The sequence below is a fragment of the Micromys minutus genome, assembly GCF_963924665.1.
Source record: "Micromys minutus genome assembly, chromosome: 19".
In the NCBI taxonomy this organism is placed as follows: Eukaryota; Metazoa; Chordata; class Mammalia; order Rodentia; family Muridae; genus Micromys; species Micromys minutus.
Window position 1 is genome coordinate 32186172 of NC_137954.1, and position 25158 is coordinate 32211329.

The window sequence follows — 25158 nt, forward strand, 5'->3', positions numbered from 1 at the left end:
ATCTCACTCAGGATGATATTCTCTAGATGCAGCCATTTTCTTAGGAATTTGGTTAAGTCATTGTTTCTGGTGGCTGAATAGTATTCCATTGTGTAAATGTACCACAATTTTTGTATCCATTCACCTTCTGAAGGACATCTGGGTTCTTTCCAGCTTCTGGCTATTATAAATAGAGCCGCTATGAACATTGTGGTGCATATATCTTTGTTGTGTATTAAAGTGTCTCTGGGGTATTTGCCCAGAAGTGGAATAGCTGGGTCTTCAGGTAGTACTATATCCAATTTTCTGAGGTATCGCCAGTTTGCAACCCCACCAACAGTGAAGAAGTGTTCCTCTTTCTCCGCAGCCTCGCCAGCATCTGCTGTCATCTGAGTTTTGGATCTTGGCCAATCTGACTGGTGTGAGGTGGAATCTCAGGGTTGTTTTGATTTGCATTTCCTTGATGGCTAAGGATGTTGAGCACTTCCTCAGATGTATCTCAGCCATTCGGTGTTCCTCAACTGAGAACATTTTGTTTAGCTCTGTACCCCATTTTTTAATAGGGTTATTTGATTCTCTGGTGTCTAGCTTTTTGAGTTCTTTGTATACCTTGAATATTAGGCCTCTATCTGATGTGGTGTTGGTAAAGATCTTTTCCCATTCTGTTGGTTGCCGTTTTGTTTTCTTGACGATGTCTTTAGCCTTACAGAAACTTTGCAATCTCATTAAGTCCCATTTGTTAGTCTTTGACCTTAGAGCTTGAGCCATTGGTGTTTTGTTCAGGAAATTTTCTCCTATGCCTATGTGTTCTAAGGTTTTCCCTACTTTCTCATCTAATAGTTTCAGTGTATCTGGTTTAATGTGGAGATCTTTGATCCGCTTACACTTGAGCTTTGTACAAGGAGATAAGAAAGGGTCTATTTTCATTCTTTTGCATGCTGAGTTGGACCAGCACCATTTGTTGAATAGGCTGTCCTTTTTCCATTGAATGTTTATGGCTCCTTTGTCAAAAATAAGGTGATCACATACATGAGGGCTCATTTCTGGATCTTCTTTTCTATTCCATTGATCCACATGCCTATTTCTGTACCAGTACCATGCAGTTTTCAGCACAATTGCCTTGTAATATAGGTTGAGGTCAGGGATAGTGATTCCCGCAGATGTTTTTTTGTTGTTGAGGATGGATTTAGCTATTCTAGGTCTTTTGTTATTCCATATAAAATTGCACATTGATCTTTCCAATTCCATGAAGAACTGGGTTGGAATTTTGATGGGGATTGCATTGAATCTGTAGATTGCTTTTGGTAGGATGGCCATTTTTAAGATGTTGATCTTTCCAATCCATGAGCATGGGAGATCTTTCCATTTTCTGAGATCCTCCTCAATTTCTTTCTTTAGAGGTTTGAAGTTCTTGTCATACAGGTCCTTCACTTGCTTAGTTAGAGTCACACCAAGGTATTTCATAGTTTTTGTGACGATTGTGAAGGGTACCTTTTCCCTAATTTCTTTCTCCACATGTTTGTCCTTTGAGTATAGGAAGGCTACTGATTTGTTTGAGTTAATTTTGTATCCAGCCACTTTGCTGAACTTGTTTATCAGCTGTAGAAGTTCTCTGGTGGAATTTTTGGGGTCACTCAAGTACACTATCATGTCATCGGCAAAGAGTGATGTTTTTATCTCTTCCTTTTCGATTTGTATCCCTTTGATCTCCTTTTGCTGTCTAATTGCTCCAGCCAGGACTTCCAGTACTATGTTGAATAGGTAGGGGGAGAGTGCGCAGCCTTGTCGAGTCCCTGATTTTAGTGGGATTGCTTCAAGTTTCTCGCCATTAAGTTTGATGTTGGCTGTTGGTTTGCTGTATATTGCTTTTATTATGTTTAAGTATGGACCTTGGATTCCTGTTGTTTCCAGGACTTTTAACATGAAGGGGTGTTGGATTTTGTCAAATGCTTTCTCAGCATCTAGTGAGATGACCATGTGATTTTGATCTTTGAGTTTGTTTATATGGTGGATTACATTGATGGATTTCTTTATATTAAACCATCCCTGCATCCCAGGGATGAAGCCTACTTGGTCATGATGAATGATCGTTTTAATGTGTTCTTGGATTCGGTTTGCAAGGATTTTGTTGAGTATTTTTGTATCAATGTTCATAAGTGAGATTGGTCTGAAGTTCTCTTTCCTTGTAGGGTCTTTGTGTGGTTTAGGTTCGAGGGTTATTGTAGCCTCAAAAAATGAGTTAGGTAGTATTCCATCTGATTCTATCTTTTGGAATAGTTTGGAGAGAATTGGTGTTATATCCCCAATAAATGTCTGATAAAATTCTGCACTGAACCCGTCTGGACCTGGGCTTTTTTTGGTTGGGAGACTTTTGATGACTTCTTCTATTTCTTTAGGTGTTATAGGGTTATTTAGATGGTTTACTTGGTCCTGGTTTAACTTTGGGATCTGGTATCTGTCTAGGAATTCGTCCATTTCCTCCAGATTTTCCAATTTTGTGGAGTATAAGTTTTTGTAGTAGGATCTGATGATTTCTTGAATTTCCTCAGTTTCAGTTGTTATGTCCCCACTTTCCTTTCTGATGTTGTTAATTTGTATACTCTCTCTTTGCCCTCTAGTTAGTCTTGCTAGGGGTTTATCAATCTTGTTGATTTTCTCAAAGAACCAACTCTTGGTTTTGTTGATTTTTTTTCAATGGTTCTTTTTGATTCTATTTGGTCTATTTCTGCCCTAATTTTGATTATTTCTTGCCGTCTACTCTTTTTGGGTATATCTGCTTCCTTCTGTTCTAGGGCTTTTAGCTGTGCTGTCAGGTTGCTGATGTAAGCTCTCTCCAGTTTCTTTTTGGAAGCACTTAAGGGCTATGAGTTTTCCTCTCAGTACTGCTTTCATTGCATCCCATAGGTTTGGGTATGTTGTGTTTTCGTTTTCGTTGAATTCTAGAAAATCCTCAATTCCTTTTTTTATTTCTTCTTTGACCCTGCTATCGTTTAACAGAGCGTTGTTTAATTTCTATGTGTATGTGGGCTTTTTGTTGTCTTTGTTGTGAAATAAGTGTTTTCTATCTTAATGCTTTATTTCTCACTCCCTACTTGATATGGTAAATGAGCATGAGGGTAGGAATACATCTAAAGTTATAGACAACAAAAGCTGCCAAACAATTCCTTCCCTGAGATGAACAGTACTAATATTTGGTCCTTATATTCATGCTGTTTTTTTTTTTTTTTTCTTCATTCCCTCCTCTATGTCTTATTTTGTGACTGGTCAGACCTGAAGGATTTGTTGAGTCACATGGGCATCTGTGCATGCCAAAGAAGGGTAGTGGCTATGCAGAATTATATTTATTTTAGCATAATATACATTGTTTTCTATTGACAGGTATTTGTTACCTTTGTTCTTTGTATACTTATCTAGTTACTGGCTAAGGCTAAGTTTCTAGGAGTAATACTTCTGAATATAGAGCATATATACCTGTACGTGGATTGTCATTAGGTAGCAACTGAAAACTCAGCTCATACAGATCAGAGCTGAGTGATACATTAATCTACATTCTATCTGCTTTCAGTTTTCATATTCTTTATGACTTGTTTTTGTCCATTTTTAAGTGGAGTTCTTATTTTTAATGGTTTATATGTTTTAGGCCATTAATTTTAAGTGTTTCCTTACTGTTTCATTTATCTTCAGATATTTATGATCTTATGAGTTCCTTACTTTAAAAATTACAGTGTTAACTGTCTGTTGTGATGATTAACTATAGATCTGTCTTCCAACAGCAGGTGTTATGGTGTATTGTCTCAGTAAAGCCATAAATAAATGATTGGAACAATTTATGACCAATACTTAGTTTTCTTTAAATAATTGTGGGCAATTCATAGCTTTAAGCTGTCAATTTTAAGTTCTACCTTTCCCAGTAACATTAGTGTTGTAAGAGTGCTGTATAAAATTTAGATTTAATAATTTAAATATGGATTCCTTAGCCATGCAGAGGTGGTGCATGCCTTTAATCCCAGCAATTGGGAGGCAGGCAAATCTCTGAGTTCGAGGCCAGCTTGGTTCACAGAGCAAGTTCTAGGACAGCCAGGGCTACAAAGAGAAACCCTGTATTGAAAACCAAAAAGAAAGAATATGGATTTTTCTTAGCTGTGTGTTTTGAATTTTCTATTGCAGGTATGTTCCACCAGAGCAAGCCAAAGTGGTGGCATCGGTTCACGCATCTATTTCAGGGTCTTCTGCCAGCAGCACAAGCAGCACCCCTGAGGTTAAGCCCCTGAAATCTCTGTTGGGAGATTCTGCACCAGCACTGCACTTAAATAAGGGCACACCTAGTCAGGTAAGTGCTTGGTAACTCCTAAAGACACCTGGAAGGTTGAGTGCTAAGAACCTCTAATAGTATGTCTCTGTGATTTGTAGAATACATTAAGAAATTGTTTGATAAGTGGTAAGAATGTGTGCTTTTATTGGCTTTGGCTTTGCCATCACTTTGTAAAGATCCTCTGTGATGCCTTAACAAAAAAGAGTAGGATTTGCAACATACCTGATTATGTAGCATGCTTATTATCATTGAAATGCAATGGTTTTAAATGTACCTCACGAAACCATTTGTGTCCTCAGTATTTACATTGTTGTAGTTATGACTATTTCTGTCTGACTGTTACTCTATGCTATACTTGAAGGAATGGCTTTGAACTTTAGTGCATCAAATCCTACCCTTCCCACAGTGTATTCTAGAGTCTCTGAGTAAACTCTGGATAAATGAAGAGAGGAGTAAAGTCAGGATACTGTAACTCTTCCTGTGTATAAATGCATTTTTAGTGCAGTGAAGTGGGGATAGCTTTATATAAACCTTAGCAAATCTAACTGAAAAATCTTTATAGTTAATGCATAAATGTGTATTTTAGAAACACCACGAGTAAGTACTGTGTTTGCAGTCCCCAGTTGTAGGTCGCTCTCAAGGGCAGCAACAGGAGAAGAAGCAGTTTGACCTTTTGAGTGATCTTGGCTCAGACATCTTTGCTGCTCCAGCTCCTCAGTCAACAGCTACAGCCAATTTTGCTAACTTTGCACATTTTAACAGTCATGCAGGTATGTCTTTCCTGATAGCTATTGTTTAGGATATGTGTAAAAACACCAAGCAACATTAATCATTTGCTTTACTTAAGTCACAGTAAGTGTAGTTCACTGAGGAATTTTGGTCATCCGTGAACATTGTAGCTTATAGACATATTTATACCCATGGTACTTTTAGGGGAGTATCTTAGATAGCATCTTATGTAGCCCCAGCTGGTTGACCTTGAACTTGCTCTGTTCAAGAATGACCATGAGCTCCTTATTGTTCCACTCTGCCACCTGAGTGCTAAAATTACCATATGTCATTTCACTGTGGTCCTTTTTATACTTGTTTTTGAGACAGGGTTTCTTTGTGTAGCCCTGGCTGTCCTGGAACTTATTTTGTAGACCATGTTGGCCTTGAACTCAGAACTTTATCCCAAGTGCTGGGATTAAAGTGTGTGTCACCATGGCCTGGCCATACATTAAAATGTACCATGGTACTTTTTACTTTTTAATCACAAAAAGAAATGATGTATAACATGAGTGTGACTTCTTTTCATAAAAAAAACACATGAGAAGAATTAAGTTAAATTTTTTTTTTTACACTTTATGGTATGTGTGTGTGGTGTGTTTGTACTCCATGTACACATTCTGCTCCTGCGAAGACCCAGGTTCAGTTCCCAGCATTAACACAGTGGTTCATAACTGTCTGCAACTCCTGTCTAGAGAGTCTAATACCTTCCTAGGGCCTCCACAAGTACTATACTCATGGTACACAGACATACATGCAGGCAAAATACAAGTATACTAAAAATAAATATTAAAAAGGAGAAGGGAGGTGATAGGAAGTAAGAATTTAGTTCCTTATTTGGTCAGAGAAGTACTTTGCTATTTAGGCTACCTAAAGGGGAAGGGGAACAGTTCTCCCTATTTGGGAGAATTTCATAGTTCAGCCAACACAACAAAAACGTGCCGATTTCTAACCCTCCTCTGGATCTCAACTTGTAGCCTTAGCGTGGCCTGCAACCTGCCATGTAGATAAGGCTGGCCTTAATGCAGAGACCCACTGCTCTACCTTCCTTTATAAAGTCAAGTGGGAACAGACACAGCTGAGTGGTTCAGAGCACTTGATACTCTTGCAGAAGACACAGGTTCAATTTTATTGTGCACATGGTGATTCACAACTATCCCTCTTGTTAATGTGATTGATACAAAAATCTTTGTATCATTATTTTAGGTATTTAAATTACTCTTCAGATTTACCAAGCTCATTGTCATTTTAAAGTGGGTTACTAGGCTGGGAAAGTGGCCAAATAAAATGTTTGCTGTGTAAGAATAATGATCTTAATATAGTCAGCACACACATGCAAGTTGGGTACCGAGGTGTGCATGTATAACTCCAGCATTGGGGCAGAGACTGTGATTCATGTGAGTCAGTATCTAGCAGTGGAAGCAGGGAACACAGGCTCAGTGAGTAACCAACCCTGCCTCAAAAGAACAAGGAAGAGAGCAACCAGGGAAGACACTTGAGTCAGCTTCTGCTCTCTGTTGATATAAGCACAAATCAATACTGTTAAAATTTTTAAAATTAGGGAGCGCTTGGTCTACAGAGCAAGTTCCAGGACAGCCAAGGCCACACAGAGAAACACTGTCTCAGCACCCCCCCCCCCCAAAAAAAACCCAAAAACTTTAGTTTGCATCCATAGTTTTGTTTACTAGAAGGAATATATTTAGGACCCTGAATTAGTTTCTTTTGTTACTAGAATCTTTTTAGAATAGTGCTGTAACCAAGGTAATTCAGGGATATTGTGAATAGATTATCCCTTTACAAAGCACTTCTTGGAGATTTCTAGATACTATTTAGTATATATTTCTAATTGGGTTAATACTGGTAGTAACATTTAAGATGTGATTAAATGAATTCTCTCTAAAGTGGGTTGTACTGCAGTAACATTTTCATGAAATCCTTGAACTCATTTGTCTTGTCTTTTCAGTTGTAGTTTTCATTCATTAACATATGTTGTCCTTGCCATTTACAGCTCAGAATTCTGCAAATGCAGATTTTGCAAACTTTGATGCATTTGGACAGTCTAGTGGTTCGAGTAACTTTGGAGGTTTCCCCACAGCAAGTCACTCTCCTTTTCAGCCCCAAACTACAGGTAGAGCCTCTCCAGCATTGCGCTTAAATGTGTACTTTCAAAACAAAATTCTGCAAATGTAGTTTTGAAAAACAAAATTCTCTAATGACCTAATTTTAAAGTAGCTCTATTTTACAAAGCTCTGGGGAAACCTGAAGTCTGTTTCTCTGAACTCTGTCTGCTGTACATCATCTTCTGTCCTCCTTTTCCTGCACATGTCCTCTTGGAAGTCTCCACCACTGAGACCAGAAAGCACCAGAAGTTGTTAGTACACGGAACACCGTGACTAAGGCTCATGCTGCATCTTAGGCTAAGGAAAGCTAGTTGATGGCTTCTGTTGAAGTAAAAAACGTTATTTTATGGGCAGCAAATTGTTGAATTTATTTATTCAGGTATAAATTATTAATGGCCACTTTAATCAAAGTGGAAATAGTTCTGTGCAGGAATTGGTTCTCAGACACTGAAAATTCTTCTATAAAAGTGTATTTTCAGAAATTCGTTGAACTCTTATTTAGTTTTTTGGCTGACTATTTTTCTTTCAACTTTTAACTCTGTATGTGTTGTCTTAAAGGCTTTTCTTTCAATTTTCTCCCCACTCCTTAACCTTCATCATTTACATAATGTCTGCCTGTCCAGCATTTAGTGCACTTTCATCTAGCTGCAGTTTTGGTGAATTTACTTCAGCTTTTCCTCTCCAGGCTGCCCACAGTAAGTTCTGTTGTCCAGGAGGCATCTGATACTCATTCGTATGCTGCTTGTGTTAGTTCATGTTTTTTAGTTCTAGACTGTCATTTTAGTGATTAGCCTTCATAAATTACCTTTAGTCTCCCTTCTTTTATTAAACTCAAAGGTATATATATATATATATATATATATATATATATATATATATATAGTAGTTATCAACAAAACTTGTTTGGCTTAATAATTTGAAATAAAAAATTTTATAAAAATTGTACAAATTTAGTACTTAATTTGTGAGTTACGCATACCAGATCACTGTCTTTTAACATATATACCTATTTATGCTAGTTTTAGCTGATTTTTTCTTTGAAAATTAATTTTTAAAATGGAGACTTGCTGACCAGGTTGATGTTGAACTGGAAATCTTCCTGTTTCAGCCTTTTGAATAAGTCAGATTATAGGCATGCGTCACTATGCCTAGTTTTCTTAGTTTTTATTGAAATACCCAGAGTTAAATTCTTGTAAAAGATCTATTAGTTTATATATATTTATAGACTGTCAAAGAATTAATTGATGAAAGGTACTTTAATGATCTGTTCTGCATTATTAAACAAAGAAATCTTTGAACTGTGCTCTCACCTTAATATGTATGATGTGATTTGACAGTGTAGAAAACAAAACTAGTACCTATGTAGGATTCAAAGCATGCAGTGTAGTGCACAGCCTGTAGTCTTTGGTGAGGGCATCAGAAAAGTCTTGGGTGGAGAACAGAGTTACAGATTTAGTAGGCAACCCGCCTATTACAGTTAGGTGAGTTGTGCTTTATGAATTCAACAGTCACTGTCAGGTACTTTAATTTTATACTTCAAACTACATGGTAGGACTTAGTTTTGCCATGAGCATCAGATTTATTGAATACACATTGAATTGCTGTAGAGTTAAGTAATGGATCTTCAAGGGAAAAAAGGCAAGGACTGAAACAAGTTTATCATCAATATAATTTTACACATCAGTCAGAGTCTGTTAGGGACTACGACGCTGCAGACCTCTCCACCCATACATTCTGTTGTTTATCCCAGGATAGATACTGTCTTACATATTATCAGTTGCTTAGAAAGTCAAGTTTCAGTGTAATATACATACGTACATATATATATATAAAACCTCAGGCAGAAATGATCAAATAAATCTACCAGTGAATATTGAGAAAAGCATAGAAATTTCATGTTTTGTTTATTCTGTTACAGGTGGAAGTGCTGGATCAGTAAATGCTAATTTTGCTCATTTTGATAACTTCCCCAAATCCTCCAGTGCTGATTTTGGAACCTTCAGTACATCCCAGAGTCATCAGACAGCATCAACTGTTAGTAAAGTTTCAACAAACAAAGCTGGTTTACAGACAGCAGACAAATATGCGGCACTTGCTAATTTAGACAATATCTTCAGTGCTGGGCAAGGTATCAGTGTGTAAACAAACCAGATACTAATTTGTCTAAGTTACATATGTTGAAACCTGAGGAAATAATGCTTTTCTTGCTTGTATAGAAAGTATGTGTTCATTGAATGTTTTAAAGTAAAAGGTTCTTGGTATTTTTTTGCACACACACCAAAAAAACCAACTGTAAAACTGAAGGCCTAGAAATTAATTTACAAACAGTTTTGAAAGGAAAGTAGTTGAAAACAATTGCATTTTTGTCTTTAAAAACATGCTCTACTATACAGTGGCTACAGAGGCCCAGTATTTTTCATGTATATAGCTGATTAAAGTGCTATTTTGTAATTTTTAAAAATCATACTTGTTTTGAACTGTCATTTATTTATTAATATTTTGGCATTTGACCCATTATTTTTCTAATACATTTTTGTAGTAAATTTTGGCATTTAGTGTTTCCCCTGCAACAGTGTGTATAGTGGAGAACAATGGGAATATGTTCTACACTGGATTCCTACCCTGGTCTTTGGTCTTTTCTCATCTCTAAACTGGAAGGGCTTATAGAATTAAAGTATTGGACTTAGATTTTTGTGAATTATTGTGTGTAAGGCATTTAGAGAAGTGTCTAGCACAGGAAGTGCCTTAAATATTTATTATAATTATCTCTCTTTTTATTCATGAAAAGCCCTGGGAGATTGGTAATATTAATAGATTGTGTTCATTAGGTCCATCAAATAGTCTTCTGTGTTTATTTGAATGAAACCATCTGTCTTAGAGTTCTTTGACTCCTGTCCATTTAAAATTTAGATCTAGTCAGTTTTGGGCTTACCTGTGGTTCATAGCAAATATGGTTGATAAACTGACAATGTGATATTAAAGTTTTGGTGTAACCTTTTTGTTTGTTTGCCTCCAGGAGGTGATCAAGGGAGTGGTTTTGGGACCACGGGTAAAGCTCCTGTTGGTTCTGTGGTTTCAGTTCCCAGTCATTCAAGTGCATCTTCAGACAAGTATGCAGCCCTGGCAGAGTTAGACAGCGTGTTCAGTTCTGCAGCCACCTCCACTCATGCGTACACACCCACCAGTAATGCTAGCAGGTACCCTTAGTCAGCAATCCTATGTGTTACTTTCTGATTTTTTTGTACATCTGAATAACGTAGTTATAATATATGACTGTTGCACGGTTGTAATTTAAAAATAATGGAGTAATGCTTAAGTCTGAGGAAATTGAGTGCAATTTGCTATTTAAAAAATAATTCTTGTAACTGCCACAATTCTTTTATCAAATCTTAGAAATCGTATCTCTTTTCCCTCTTGGATACTAAATGTACTTCAAGCAATACACATTTTCAGATAGACAATTACATATGGACTATACTGGGCAGAGTTTGTTTAGCAGTATGATTGCATGTCAGGGCGCAGTCTTTAGTTTGTACCAAACCCCAGTGTCACTGTCCATTCTCTAGCTGTCATTGTGTATTTAAAGCATTAGCCTGCCTTAAATAAGGTTGGTTGTGGTCCTACGGTCCTGTCCGTCTCCAGAGTACTTGCAGGCATGTGATACCAAACCTAGAAGAACATGAAACTTTTAATAAACTTTTTACATTTATTGAGAATATACAATATTCTAGTTATTTCTTTTGTTCCATTTCTGTAGATTATAACTGCTGTATTACTATTATTTATTTTATATCTCTTTGATACCTTTTCTAGAGAGAAATTTTAACTACTTGAGATGGGACAAATTGAGGCCAAATAAAATATTTGTTATAATGTAATAATGCATCTTAATAATAGTAACAAGATGGCCGTAAGGCTTAGAAACATAGGTAAATCCTATGTGATAGATTATTAATATTGCAGTGTGATACATTAATGTTTATAAGTGTGATCTATGGAATGTTTGAGTTTCATAAGCCTCTTCTTCAAGGACTATGAGGTCAGGTCTTTTTTTCATAATAATTTTGAGAAGCTAATTTAAATTTTTAGTGATTGACATTTATATTTGTGGTACACAAAATAAAATAAGTCAGGAAAACCTTGATGGAATCTTGAGCAGAAATTAAGGTAGTGCCATCAGATTGTGTCACAGTAGACATTGTGTTTCTCATGAACACTAGTTTTATTTCTGATTCTAAAAAAATGGGGTTGTCTTTTGTAGCCCGGTCTTAGGGTTTACATTGCTGTGAAGAGATACTATGGCATGGCAACTCTTATAAAGGAAAATATTAATTGTGGTTGGCTTAGAGTGTCAGAGGGTTAGTTCATTATCATCATGGCAGGAAGCATGGCAGTGTCCAGGCAGACATGGTCCCAGATAAAGAGTTAGAGTTGGGTTCTACATCTTGATCCGCAGGATGCAGGAGACTGTGTGCCACACTGAGTATTGCTTGAGCATAGAACAGTGACACACTTCTTCCAACAAGGCCACATCTTCTAATAGTGCCCATACATAGGGGTCTCAAACACATAGTCTGTGGGGGCCACTCCCATTCAAACCACCACACCTAGTGTTTGAGTCATGGGTTTTACTCATGCTCTTAAGTTGCATGTGCCACCATTTCCATCTTTACCTTACAAATCATGTTGATGAGTTTTTCTAACAAATATTCTTGGTAAAAATTATAACTATTTTCAACTTTATTAAATGTTTTTCATTAAATGTATTTTCTGCATGTTAATGTTATGCATGTATCAAGTAATTTGGATGTATTGTAAAACATATAGTCTGCTTGAAAGAAATATGGTTCTTGAGTTTTGAGACAGACCAGATACTCACTTTATAGTGGTTTGAATTGAACTGTAAAGACTGTACCTTCTGCTAGAGGCAGAGCTCAGGGGGTAGTGTTTACCAAGTGTACACCAAGCTCTGGATCTAATCCCAGCACCATAAATGGGGTATTACCAGCACCTCGAGGTAGAAGCAGAAATATTGGAAGTTCAAGAACACCCTGTGTATTAGATTCCAGGCTAGCCTGTGCTATATGATATGAAACCTTATCTCAGAAAAGAAACAAAACTTGTACTTGATGCTTTTAAGCAAATGTTAGAATTTTGGGAAATTTGTGAATTCTACCATAAGTGATATCTTTCCAATACTCTGATGAAATGAGTAACAATATAAATGAAAGTGAATTTTAAATTTTGCATGTGAAAATATTTCAGCATTTGGAAGATTGACTCAGCTCACTGAATAATTTTGTTAAATAAGCCACCACAATAGAAAATTGTTCAGAGTCATTGAAAGTCGTTAAAACTTTGGCTTTGTGGAGTAGAAAAAGTTCATCAGTAGGTTTCAGTTTCCCAATATCAGTTAACCTTAGGAAACTGCCCATTTTGGTGTCATGTCAAACGAAGTACTCATTTGTTGTTCAGTGTATATATAAAGCTATATGTTCATCCTTCACGTCAAACAAATGCTAATATATACATTTGTTTTCTGTTTAGTCAGTCATTATGTGGATTAGTAGAAACATAAAACATGTTCTTTTTGCTTTGAAATACAATTATTATTAAAAGTGCCTATGCTATCAGATAATGGAATCCAATCTTAGATACATATATACTGCTAATTACTAAAGTTAGAATATATAAACAATTTATTACTGGAATTTCAATAATTTTTCAGAATGTAAACCCATCTGGATTATCTGTGGTGGGGACTGCAGAGTTGTGTAGAATGCTTGGGTCTTATGTGCTTGTACGTGTTGTGAGCACTGTGTTGGTAGACGACCTTTTCTCTGTTAAATACTGACTTTTTGTTCTCTCCAGCAGTGTCTTTGGAACAGTGCCTGTGGGTGCCTCCACTCAGACACAACCTACTTCAAGTGGGCCTGCTCCATTTGGAGGTATGTGCTTTTTATACAGAACCTGACTATGTTGTAGGACGTTCTTTTAAGGTGCTAGAAAACAGTAAGAGAGCAATGTTTTGTTATCAAAAGGCTCACGTTTGTCTTCAAAATTATAGTGAAGAATTTTTTAAAAAAAATCTTAACTATAAAATATTAGGATTTTTATAGCATATTTTATACTTCTTTAAAAGCTCCGCCTTCTACGAACCCATTTGTTGCTGCTACTGGTCCTTCTGCGGCATCGTCTACAAACCCATTTCAGACCAATGCCAGAGGAGCAACAGGTAAGAAGAAAAGACAGATTAAGGAAGTATAACCTCTGGGGAAAGGAGCTTATTCTAAAGACCTAAACACGAGGCTTTCTTCTTAGCAAACAGTAGTGTAAGAGAAAGGGTGGATGACTTTATCCAGATACTTACTCTGAGTATCTGGGCATGCCTCTCTCCTCTTAGAACTTGGAAGACTGTGGCAAGAGGCTAAGGAGTGTGAGGCAACCTGAGCCACGTAGAAAAATGTCTGAAAAGCAAGACAAATGCTACTGAAAATGTAAATTTAGGAATTTAATCTACTGGAGCTGAGAAATTGTGTTTCAACCCTCTTGTTGGGAATGTTGTTATTTTAGGTAGGGAAGTTCAAATGTGGGTAGAAGAATGTGATTGACAATAGTAGTTTGTATACTTGGTGCCAGAATAGCTTCTAGTCATTCAATATTAACAAAAGATTTTCTCAAGGCCCCATGAGATTATATTAGATGGAAGAACTGTATTACATTGCTTTATTATTTTATTGTTTTAATAATGCTTTATTATATATAAATACAATTATATATATATATATAATTCTAATTAAATATCTCTAGTGCCTCTTATAGGGTTGTGTTTTTTTTTTTTTTTTTTTTTTTTTTAATGAGCTGGGGGTCAAACCCTGGGTCCTCCTGCATCCTAGGCATGCACTGTACCAACTAAACTATATCCCCACTGATTTTGGAGTTTGGCACTTAAATATTTTTTTTTTGATGACTTTTTTCTCATTAATTCTGTTTATCCCCCCCCCCGACCTCGTCTCTTTTCTATACTTGTTTCATACCCAAGCCAGCTACATTATTGTCATTGAATCTCTTCTAGTTCTGTCTTACTGCCATTGCCTCACATGGCATGTCAGCAGTTCCAAGTGTGGCCAACCGTCCAGTCAGTTTAGACGTTGTAAGCTTTGTTTCTGTGTTTCAGAGTAAGATTGGAATAAGAGCTTCAACTCCAATTGAAGCAAATGTTGATGTGAAATTTCAAGAGTATATCACTATTCACTGGGCTGTGGTACACGCCTTAAATTCCCAGGACCTTGGGCGGTAGAGGCAAGAATGTCTCTGAGTTTGAGGCCAGCCTGGTCTGCAGGGTGAGTTCCAGGACAGCACAGGCTACTCAGAAATCTACACCCAATGCCTCTACCCTCTCAAAAAGAGTATATTATTATAATATACCTAAATTATTAATAATTAGTAGTTATGATAAATGTCTTTATTATTGACAAGACTAAGGATTATGATAATAGAGCTTCCATGGTGGTATTTTGTCTGTAAACCCAACCATGAAGGAGAGGCAGAGGAGAATCAGGAGTTGGAGGCCAGTTTAGGCTACTACAGGGAGAACCTATTTAAACAGAGAAACAAGAACATTGTGCTATTATAAGTATGAATAATAGGTATTATTTCTCATTTACACAAATACTTTAGTCATAATTTAAGTATTTGAAATTCCTATCATTTAATTTATCAAATGATTTGTTTGGGGGCAGGTGAGGTAGCTAGGTGTATAAAAGTAGTTCTTGCTAATCCCTCATGAACTGGAACTCAGATAGTGGAGAAAGAGAACCATTTGTCCTAATGTGTGCTTGCTATGTTAAAGTCAGCACAACACATTGTTCAGTTTATAGACAACCAAAAGAAGAGAAGCTCAAATTACACCTTGCCTGAGAGAATGCTAATTTAACTCTAGTTAAATCTGTGCTTATCTCTCTGGTGTGACCAGTGCTCCCTGGGCAGCCAGGCTACTTGAGGTCAGAGGCTTTAAGTCACTCTGTTTGTTTGTGTTCTACGGTGTACATCAGAGTTAGGGGATCCCCTACCACCTCTTTACTTTTCTATGGTTTTAAATAAGAAACTTTTTGTTTGTTTGTTTTTTAAGATTTATTTATTTGTTTTATGTAAGTCTTCAGACACATCAGAAGAAGGCATCAGATTCCATTACAGATGGTTGTGAGCCACCATGTGGTTGCTGGGAATTAAGCGCAGGACCTCTGGAAGAGCAGTCAGTGCTCTTAACCACTGAATCATCTCTTCTGCCTAATATGAAAGTATATTAAGAGCTAAGACTCTACATAGGTTATAATGCTATATATAAAATCTATAGCTTATATAAGCAATATTTAATTTTGAAGTTTAGCAGAAAGAAAATACTATCTCTACAAATTTTTATTTCAAAGTAAATTTTTGTTTGTTTGAGATAAAATTTCTTTGTGGAACCTGACTGTCCTAGAACTTGGTATATAGACCAGGCTAGCCTTGAATTCTCAGAAATCTGTATATCTCTGCCTTCTGGATACTAATAATAAAGTGATGTGCTACCATGCCTGGCTATTTTAAAGTAATTTTTGCATTATAAGATGTTTTGACTATCACACTGCATTATTTCTCAGGTCATTATTGATTAGTTGAAACAAATTTTACAACTGCAGTACTGTGCACTGTGTCACACCCATGTCACATGCATGTCCCTAAGAGCACCTAGTCCGTTGCAGCACTTGGATTTCTTGAGGGCTCTTTAAAAATGTTAACACTGTAATAAACTCCTTCAGATAGCTTTGGAAGAATGGTGTGTCAGTTCTGTGCTCTTCAAGATTGAAAAAATAAATATTGGGTTGGAGCGATGGCTCAGTGGTTAGAGCACGGACTGCTCTTCAGAGGTCCTGAGTTCAATTCCCAGCAACCACATGGTGGCTCACAACCATCTGTAATGAGATCTGATGCCCTCTTCTGGTGTGTCTGAAGACAGCTACAGTGTATTTATATATATAATAAATAAATCTTTATTAAAAAAAAAAACTACCTAGGATGTCAGCTGTGTCAGACTAAAACCATTATGGTAGTGGTTTATACTGGTTAACTGTCACTGTTCACTGAGAAGTTTTAAAAATAGTTTTATTATAGAGAAGCTGGGGTTGGGGTGGGAGACTGAATATCCTTTTGCACTTGTGTAGAGATCAGAAAACCGCTTTCTGGATCAGTTCCATTGTGAGATCTTGAGAATGAACCCAGGCTTCAGGCTTCAGGCTTATGCAGCACTTTTATCTACGGACCCATATTGCCAGCCTTGAGAAGTTTTTGAGTCATTATTCAATGGAGAGAGTCTGTGAAATCGTGATATAGCACAGTTTAGCAAGATGACTGATGCAAGAGTAGTTGAAGCCTTTGGATTTCTAAGGAGAGTAAAATACATTGACTAAACTTTATCACAGAACCCTTCCTTGTCAACTGGTTTGTTTTTTTTTTTTCTCTCTCTCTTTAATTTTAAAAATTTGGGGATGAGGGAGAGGGAGGGAGGAACACGTGCTCACTAAGATATCTTCCTAAAGTGAGAGGACAGTGTAGTACTGGGTATCATCCTTGGAAATGCCATCTACTTCTTTTGAGACAGTCTCTCATTGGCCCGGAGCTCATCAATTAGGCTACATTCGCTGACTTGTAAGCTATAGGGGTTCTTGTGTCTCTGCTTCCCCAGTCTAGAATCACAGGCTTGTTCTACTGAGACTAATATTTCCACATGGGTTTTAGTAGTAGATTTTAGTCAAAAGACAGAGAAGTGATTACATGGGTTCTGGTATTGAAGTTAGGTCTTTGTGCTTGTAGGAACTTTATGAATTGAACCGTCTGTCCAGTCCCTTCAATATTTTGCTGAATGTATAGCACAGTATAAAATCTGTTTAAATTGGCAAGAAAGATATTTCTTGCTTTCCATATTTTTATAGCAGCTTTGTGCACATATGTAGGTCCTGTCATCTCTGTACCCTTCCATCTTCCCTTTGCAATAAGGAACCTGAAAGATGTAGAAAGTCCTAGAACTAAGACTAAGACTTTTCTCTTTCATCACTATGTTCCTCAGATTTGTGCTAATCTAAAAACTATTCTAGTATAAAATGCATAGGAATAACCCTAATTCAAACAACACCAGTTTTAGAATTTAGTAATTACATATGTGCATGTAATTCTATCCTCTAGTACACCAGGTGAGTTGTGATCGGGACACCATTTCTCTATTTGGTTGGCCACAATGCTTTAAGTAGACTAAAACATTTGTATGTTTGATGATTTTTCTCCTTATAATCTTTAACTCATTTAAGTTATTTTTAGATATTTTTAGTTATTGTCTTGATTTGTAAAGAAAACATTCTGGTATTATTCAGGGGCTTTGTTTAAGACTTGGGGTTTCAGGTGATAAGCATTTTTGGATTTGTTTCATGATGCTTTGTGTGAGTTTACTTTGTAGCTGAGGCTGGCCTTGAACCACTGATCTTTCTGCCTCTACATCTGAACTGTTGTATGCATTTCATGTGTATGCCCCATGCCTTGGTTCTTACTGTACTGATTTTAAGGTTATAGTTGTATCTTCAAATGATAAAACTAAGATTATTTTTGTTTTTCCTCTTCAAGCCTAGTTGGTCTGCAATTTGCTATATAGATAGGGCCAGCCTTGTTCACAGATAATCCTCCCCATGCTAAAATTAAAAGTATGGGCTGCTGTGACCAACTACGAAGGATTTTTAAGAATGAATTTCATGAGTGTTCTTCCATTTGACATATATTGTTCTAAACTGTTAAAAGTGACATGTTACAATGTCATGAATGTAATTAAAACATGAAGTCTGATTGTGGGATGTGTTTCAATTATATTTTCCTGTGATACCCAGTGGGCGACAGCGTGTTCTAACCCTAGAGATCTTTAATGAAACCCGTTAACTTTTACTTTAACAACAGCTCTATATAACTTAATTGACCTTGGTCTCTTTATGGCTTCCCATAAGGCCTTTCTGGAGCAATGCATTCTCAAGTGTTCCCTCACGCTCATTTTGGTAGGTGGCCACAAGTAGATCTGTGTGGCAATATGTCTAGCTGCTTGTGGAAGCTTCTGCTGGTGTTCTGGATCCTTGCATGTGGAATTGTTATTTCCATGTTTTATATGGAGTGGGCATGGATGTGTGGCACTAAGGTCACCTTGTACTTAATGTAACATGAATATCCTATGTAATGATTTATGCTTCAATATTGTAAAGCGTTGCTTTACCTCCATGGTCACAGTAGAATGTTAATAGCTATTTTGATCATTTTTCTTACGTTTAAATTCATAGTACCTTTAAGTGATACCTTTTTGATGTACCAACTTATTTTCCTGCTTTATCTCATCTAGAGTTTGGTTTTGCCTAACTGTCCAAGCTTTGCATCGAGTGCTTTAAACAGTGACTTGTCAGTTGCATTAGTGCATTTTGTCTGCAGTGAAACCCTTCTGTTTCCCTTGCAATGTGCTCAGACTTTCTTTCATTCACTTGCTTCCCAATAGCCTGTTTGTTCTTTTCTCCCCACCCTGACCCCCATAGTAATAAATTAAAAAAAAACAGAAACCGTCTGTAGTTTAATTAAGTTCCTTCAACAAATTTGCATTGCCACAAACATTAGGATTGCTATGGGTAACATACGTAAAGATTTTTAGTTTGTTTTCAGGTTAACATTTTATGGAGTCCTTTTAATATTTAATTTCTTTGCCTTGAAATCAGTCATTAGTTTGGTTAAAATTTTTAAAATCAGAAATTCAACAAGTTGATGGGCTTTTACAATATTTCCCTATATTCTTATTTTACTAAGTCCCTTCCTAGAACAAGCATATCATTAGAAGGTTCTGTTTTTAAGTATTTCCTACCAATAGCTGACACAGCATCCTGCTATCGAATGTCTCTAAGATGAGAATTTGTTCATATATGTGGTGATTTATGTAAATAGGGGTGGTATAGGCATATCACACAAACATTGGTGATTTCCACAGAGATTGCCAGCTAATGTACTGCCCATCAAGCACAGTAAGCCAAGCAGGATCTGCTAACATTGAACACAGGGGACATGGACCCCATAACCTCATCCCTTCTAAAAATGATCTTTGCACTTACTTTGTGCATTTACACCAACTAATGTTGCTCAGTAGGCCCCGGTATCCTTCATTTTCTCTCAGCCATGAAATGGGGCATATTAAGTATGAGTTTATATGTGTGTGTGTCGTGTGTATAAATATATATGTATGTTTCTATATATTATGTGTATGTACATATATAAAATGTGTATATGTACACATGTAGTTAGTTAATAAGAATATATTCATATAGTTGTATTGATGTTTTAAGTAGAATTTTTCTTTGTCTTTGACTGTACTATAGAAGTATAATTTTGAATGTACTGCCTTTCACCCTAGTTGTCTTATAAATTCTATAATTTTTAGTGAGCTCTTTAAGTTTTTTCTTTAGAAAAATGAACCTTACATGATTGCAGATACTTAGTAATTAAAGTTTGCTTATTTTTTTAATTGAATATAGGAAAACAGCGTCAAACCTGGGATGTATATAAAGTGGTACACGTCAGTATGACTGGCTGTTTGATTTTATGTAATTGCTTATGGAGGTTTTCTTGGGATTTCAAATGACAGACTTAGTAGTTTCTCTCTCTGGTCATTGCATTTCAGAAGAAAACTTCCTAGGTTACCATAGATAGTGCTAAACAATTGACTTTGTCAGGATTTGGAAGTTTCAAATGCCCTTCCTCCGTGTCTTAGCATTCTCAAGGTGAGTGCTTGTATTCCACACTGCACAGTTGACAGTGTCTCTGACCTACCCTTTTCTTTTCTGTCAGCGGCAACCTTTGGCACTGCATCTATGAGTATGCCAGCAGGATTTGGCACTCCTGCCCAGTACAGTCTCCCCACCAGCTTTAGTGGCAGTTTCCAGCAGCCTACCTTCCCAGCCCAAGCAGCTTTTCCTCAGCAGACAGCTTTTTCTCAACAGCCCAATGGTAAGCCTGACATTGGCCAGCTGCATGACTTTAGTACCTTTTACACAGTGTGATGTTAAGTGCTTGAGACAAAGACTATCCCAAGATTGCAGTCATCCTGTGTGCTAAGTGTTGACCACCTAAAAAGACACAGCCTTTGGAGGTGTGGGCTTAAGAAAATTGTGGTTTTATAAATTTCCTTGATCTTAGGAGACATCAGTAACTATAAGACTCTTCTCAGAATTATCCATGTCTTTGTCTAACATGTTCATCTTGTATGTTTTCATGTTTCTTGACTTAAAGTGCAAATTGTATAGTCCTTAAGACTTAGAATATTAGTTTTGTTTTCTCTTTTTATGGTAACTGGTTGCTGGTATGCTTTTGGGACAGGCATGTGTATTTTGATTAAGACTCTAAATAGGTGACAGTGGTGCACTTGTGGCTTAGTTATAATAGGTTAGAAGATTTTCTCAGCCTTGAAGGTAGAGTTAGATTATTTCAGAGCTTTGAGGCTCCTTAACATGAATTTTTATGAAACTTGGAATGCTGACATAGGCTCTTGGTGGCAGTGTAATTTATAACTGGTGGTTCTCTCTCATTCTTTTTTGTTTTGTTTTAAAAAAACAAGGTGCAGGTTTCACCACATTTGGACAAACAAAACCAGTGGTAACACCTTTTGGTCAAGTAGCAGCTTCTGGAGTGTCTAGTAATCCTTTTATGGTGAGTGAATTTTAGAACCTTAAAAAATGAGTTGTGTCTTACTTTTAAACTAGGGAAACCAGAGTGTGGCTATGTGACTGTGTCCACACACAGCCTCCTGTTCTGTTAATGTGATGCTGTAGACTATACAGGCCCTTACAAGACCTTTTAGACGTAGTTGCAAATTAAAGTGCTAATAGCAGATTAGCTATTTCATCATATGGAGTGCATGCACTCTTTTCAAATTATGCTCAAGGAGAAACTGTTGGATTTAGGGAAAAGGAGTCGTAAAAATGACATTTTTTTTTTTTTTTTTTTGAACTTACAAGTTCTTTAGGTGCTAAGTCTCCCCTTTAGGTAGTATTCAGGCCATGCATGCATGTATGTGAAAGGCACATATAGTCTATAACAAGAAATGGACATTTATTTATTATTGTTGTTTGCTGACAGCAATGGTGAATAAATGTTGTCAACAACAAATTCTTAATAAAATGTTGATGTTAGAATTAAGTACAGTTCAGTGCTGTCATACAGACATCATTTCTATTTGCTTATTTTGCCCTTGTGTTTCTTTCTGACAGACTGGTGCACCAACAGGACAATTTCCAACAGGAAGCTCATCAACCAATCCTTTCTTATAGCCTTATATAGACACTGTACTGGAACGAACTTTTATGCGATCATATTACATCTCTTCGCCTCTTGCACTGTTGTCTTGTTTCACTGATCTTAGCTTTAAACATGAGAGAAGTCTTTAAAATGCCTGCATTGTGTATTAAACACCAGGTAATATGTGCAAAACAGAGGGCTCAGCAACAACTTTTCACTTGTGAATTGGCAGGAAAAGGTATCGGCATCATGTAAGTTAAAAATTGGCTAATGTTAAGTTATTGCAGATCCCACATTCATTATGCTGCAGTACTGTACATACTTTTCTTAGAAATTAGTTATTTGTGCATATCAGTATTTGTAACTTTAACACATTGTAATGTGAGAAATGTTCCTGGGGAAATCGATCAGCCACTTTCAAGGTGCTGTCATATAGCTTGGAATGAATGATTAAAATCATTTAAACAGTGCTTCTGGGAAATTCAAATTGGAAGGTTTTATTCATTCTTGAATCTTTCCTTCTAAAGAGCTCTTCTATTCATACATGGCTAAGTTCTTTAACGATGTGGAGGACACCTGTCTGCAGAATAAAGCTGATCATGTTTTGCTACAGTTTGCAGGTGAACAAAATAAATACTAGAAAATATGCTATTGTTTTTGTGTTCTTGCTGCAATGCCTTTACCAAAGTGGCCTTAAATAATGAGTAGTGAGTTGAGAACATCTTGAACTCTTAAAGACTTGTAGTGACTAACTGTTGTCAAAAGGCCATGTAGAAAACTTACTAAACTCCTAGGACTGCTATATTCAGGACTGTGACAGTGGAAGAGCATTTACTTGTAGCTGTCAGACTCATGCTACTTCTCATTTCTTTGCAACTTCTTAATTTGTGAAATTTGTAAATATGGAGAATTTGCATGTATGTGTATTTACAGATATTTTTTAAAGATCTTGAATTCTCAGACTGCAAAATGCCTACTTTAACTATTTTTTCCCTCTGTTTTCATTGTCTTTGAATGTATTGGAAGCAGACATGCATTGACTGTGACATGGTTACACCTGAGGTTTCCCCCTCATTTTCTGGACAGACTGATACTATCTATCAAACTCTGTGTTTGTTTTGGGGATGAAGAAAAAGGAACCCAATGTTACCTTAAGGTGATGTAATACTTGTGTAAAAAGGTAGCAATACTAATTTTAGTTTATCTTTTTGTTAATATCCAAATGAACTTGTTTAAATATTTATATGTAGTAATGCCTTGTTCATCCCAGGATAATCTGGCCTTTTCATCAGAACCAAATACAACTAAGAATTGAACTGATTAAAAAAAGTCTTTGAACAATACCCCTAAGTTATGAATTCTATATGTAGAGCATATGTGTTTTTTTGAATATGAGCGTTTAATAGTTTGATAATTTGATTTATTGGTCCATAGCATATTAGTGTTGATGAAAGGAAGGGGTACAGAACAAGGATGGAGAGCATGTACTGCCAAAGGCCCCATAGGGACAGCCAGCTCAGTCAAGAGGTGGTGACTGTGCCATCAGAAAGCTGAAATTGCATACACAAGTAAACAATGCCTGTTAGAAAGTGACGTAGGAAATGTTGAAAGCGGTAGTTTGAAGTGACACGAGCATCGCTCTTCTCACAGGTTTTATTACACTGGGTGTATTTTGCAGTGGTGGCTATTGTCCTCATACTCTAATGTCAGTGTTTACTTGATCATGGCAGTCGGGTGCCCTCCTTATTGGAGGTGCTTTATGTGCACTTGACAAGTGATGTGCCTGAGACTGAGCTTCCTCCGGACAGCCCACCACCGAGAATCCAGTTAGGGTTGCTCAGGCTCACCTGCATTTTGGGCATAGTCTTGAACTCTTTGTACATTTTGGGGATTTCATCTGTTTTCATGGAGAGAAAATGTGAATGTCTTTAAACTTTTGTTTGGGATATTAGATTCAAATCAATTCATATGTACAAGTTAAACTATATAATATAGGCCATTACCCAAATAACCCACCAGGCTTTACATCTATTAAGTAAATTAAACAGTTGTTATCAAAATAACCTTAAAGACTATTTTTCTAGTAGATCTTGAAATGTGCAACTAAATGGGAGGGTGCTGTTTTGACTTTCAGTGAGTGCCTATAATAAAAATACAGTTACTTAGGTTCAGAAGAGTTCCAGTGTTAGTTGGTTTTCTCAGGCTTACATTTGGGTTTGCTTCTAGTTTTTGGCACTGTGTGATCATTGGAAGGATGGTGCTCTGAGTGGCAGCTGAGGGTCATCACACTGTGGGCTCATTGCTCACAGCACCCTTCCTGCTGTCTCTGATCAGAAATCAAATTCTGTGTTGATAAATTTAAAACCATCTTCATCTTGTTTTTATGACTTAAGGAATGTTTTATTTTAGACTTTTTTTTTTTAATGGAGGTTAGGTTGTCATCTTCCATAAAATCGTTTGTTCTGTAAATTAAACACCTGTTATATGGGAGGTACTTGGTACCTCTTCCTCTCAGTTGCAAAGTCGAGCGAGTACCTGGCTGCTTACAGTCACTGTGCCAGCATTCATGAAACATGATGTTGTAGGGTCATAGTTTTTATAACCGTTGATGACCCTACAAAGAGCTTTTGTTTACAAAGCTTGATTGTTTTCATAGGTCAGTATACTACAGATAAGTACTGAGGGATTTCTGAAACATACCTTCTTTTAGAGGTGACTGCAATTGTCCTATTACATGTTAGCATGGAGATTTGATGTAAAGTAAGTTCCAAAATGAAAGCAAACACTTTATGTTTTGCCCACCTCTCCAATATCAGGCTTGATAGAAACTGAAGATAGTCATGCTGCTTGCATTCAGACTCTTCATGTAACATAGCAGGGAGGCATTGGAAACTGTGCTGTGTACTTGTGAAATCCAGACGTTGACAGAGGCACAAACCACCTTAGAATTAGTAGAAAATCAGCTAGATCTGGTGCAGGTATTTAGGGTTCCCAGATAACATTTTGAGAACACAGCACTTTAAGTTTTTGTGTTCTTGATCTATTGACCTCTGTTTGGGGAAACCTTGCTCCTTCTGAACTCAAGGGGTTGTTTCCTTTGGTGAAATTCCAGTTGAAATCATTGTTAAATAAAGTACTAATGGTAATGTGTGGTGTGGGTGTGGTGTTTTTTACACCCTAAGTAGTTTTCTTCCATCAACTCATGTATTGGAATCTACAAGGCATAGAACAGGTAAGCTAGTAACAGTTTTTATTCTTGGGAGAAAGTACTATTGGGTTAAATTGTGCTTTCATATTTAGGTGTGAGTAGACCATGCCCCCTTATATAGTAACCAAGTTACTTATATTCTCAAAAATACTTAAATTCTTTAACATGAGTTTTTTTATACTTTGACGAAATAAGTACTATTTGCTCTGTAGAGTGTTGTTTGCTTTTTTAAATGACAGGATCTCCACATAGCCCTGACTGTCCTGGAACTCAATCTGTAGGCCAGGCTGGCCTCAAACTCACAGAAATGGTCTGCCTCTGCCACCACAGCCACCTAGCCCACTGAGAGTCTTATTGCCTGTAGAGTACTGGGGTGAGTGATGGGACAGCTTGCACTTGAAGTTGACAGTGGCTCATTGTATGGGACAGTTGTC

The 25158-nt window shown here is 36.8% G+C and overlaps 1 protein-coding gene across 9 annotated transcripts in view; it reads left to right on the forward strand.

Moving 5' to 3' along the window:
• AGFG1 (ArfGAP with FG repeats 1) overlaps window positions 1-24580 on the forward strand; it is a 58062-nt gene extending 33482 nt beyond the window's left edge. The window contains exons 4-16 of one of the 9 annotated variants that reach the window (XR_013975426.1): window positions 4147-4309; window positions 4908-5061; window positions 7068-7187; window positions 7803-7874; window positions 9098-9307; window positions 10196-10376; window positions 13051-13127; window positions 13322-13414; window positions 18204-18251; window positions 20071-20229; window positions 20837-20928; window positions 21489-22136; window positions 22546-24580. Coding sequence is in view for 8 of the 9 variants with exons in the window: in XM_080932787.1 (XP_080788913.1) it covers window positions 4147-4309; window positions 4908-5061; window positions 7068-7187; window positions 7803-7874; window positions 9098-9307; window positions 10196-10376; window positions 13051-13127; window positions 13322-13414; window positions 18204-18251; window positions 20071-20229; window positions 20837-20928; window positions 21489-21548 (1429 nt within the window). In the remaining variant the exon portion in view is untranslated. Of the gene's footprint in view, window positions 1-4146; window positions 4310-4907; window positions 5062-7067; window positions 7188-7802; window positions 7875-9097; window positions 9308-10195; window positions 10377-13050; window positions 13128-13321; window positions 13415-18203; window positions 18252-20070; window positions 20230-20836; window positions 20929-21488 lie in introns of all 9 variants that reach the window. The other 8 variants (XM_080932787.1, XM_080932788.1, XM_080932790.1 and 5 more) reach the window with 8 other exon arrangements.
• The last annotated feature ends 578 nt before the right edge of the window (window positions 24581-25158 follow it).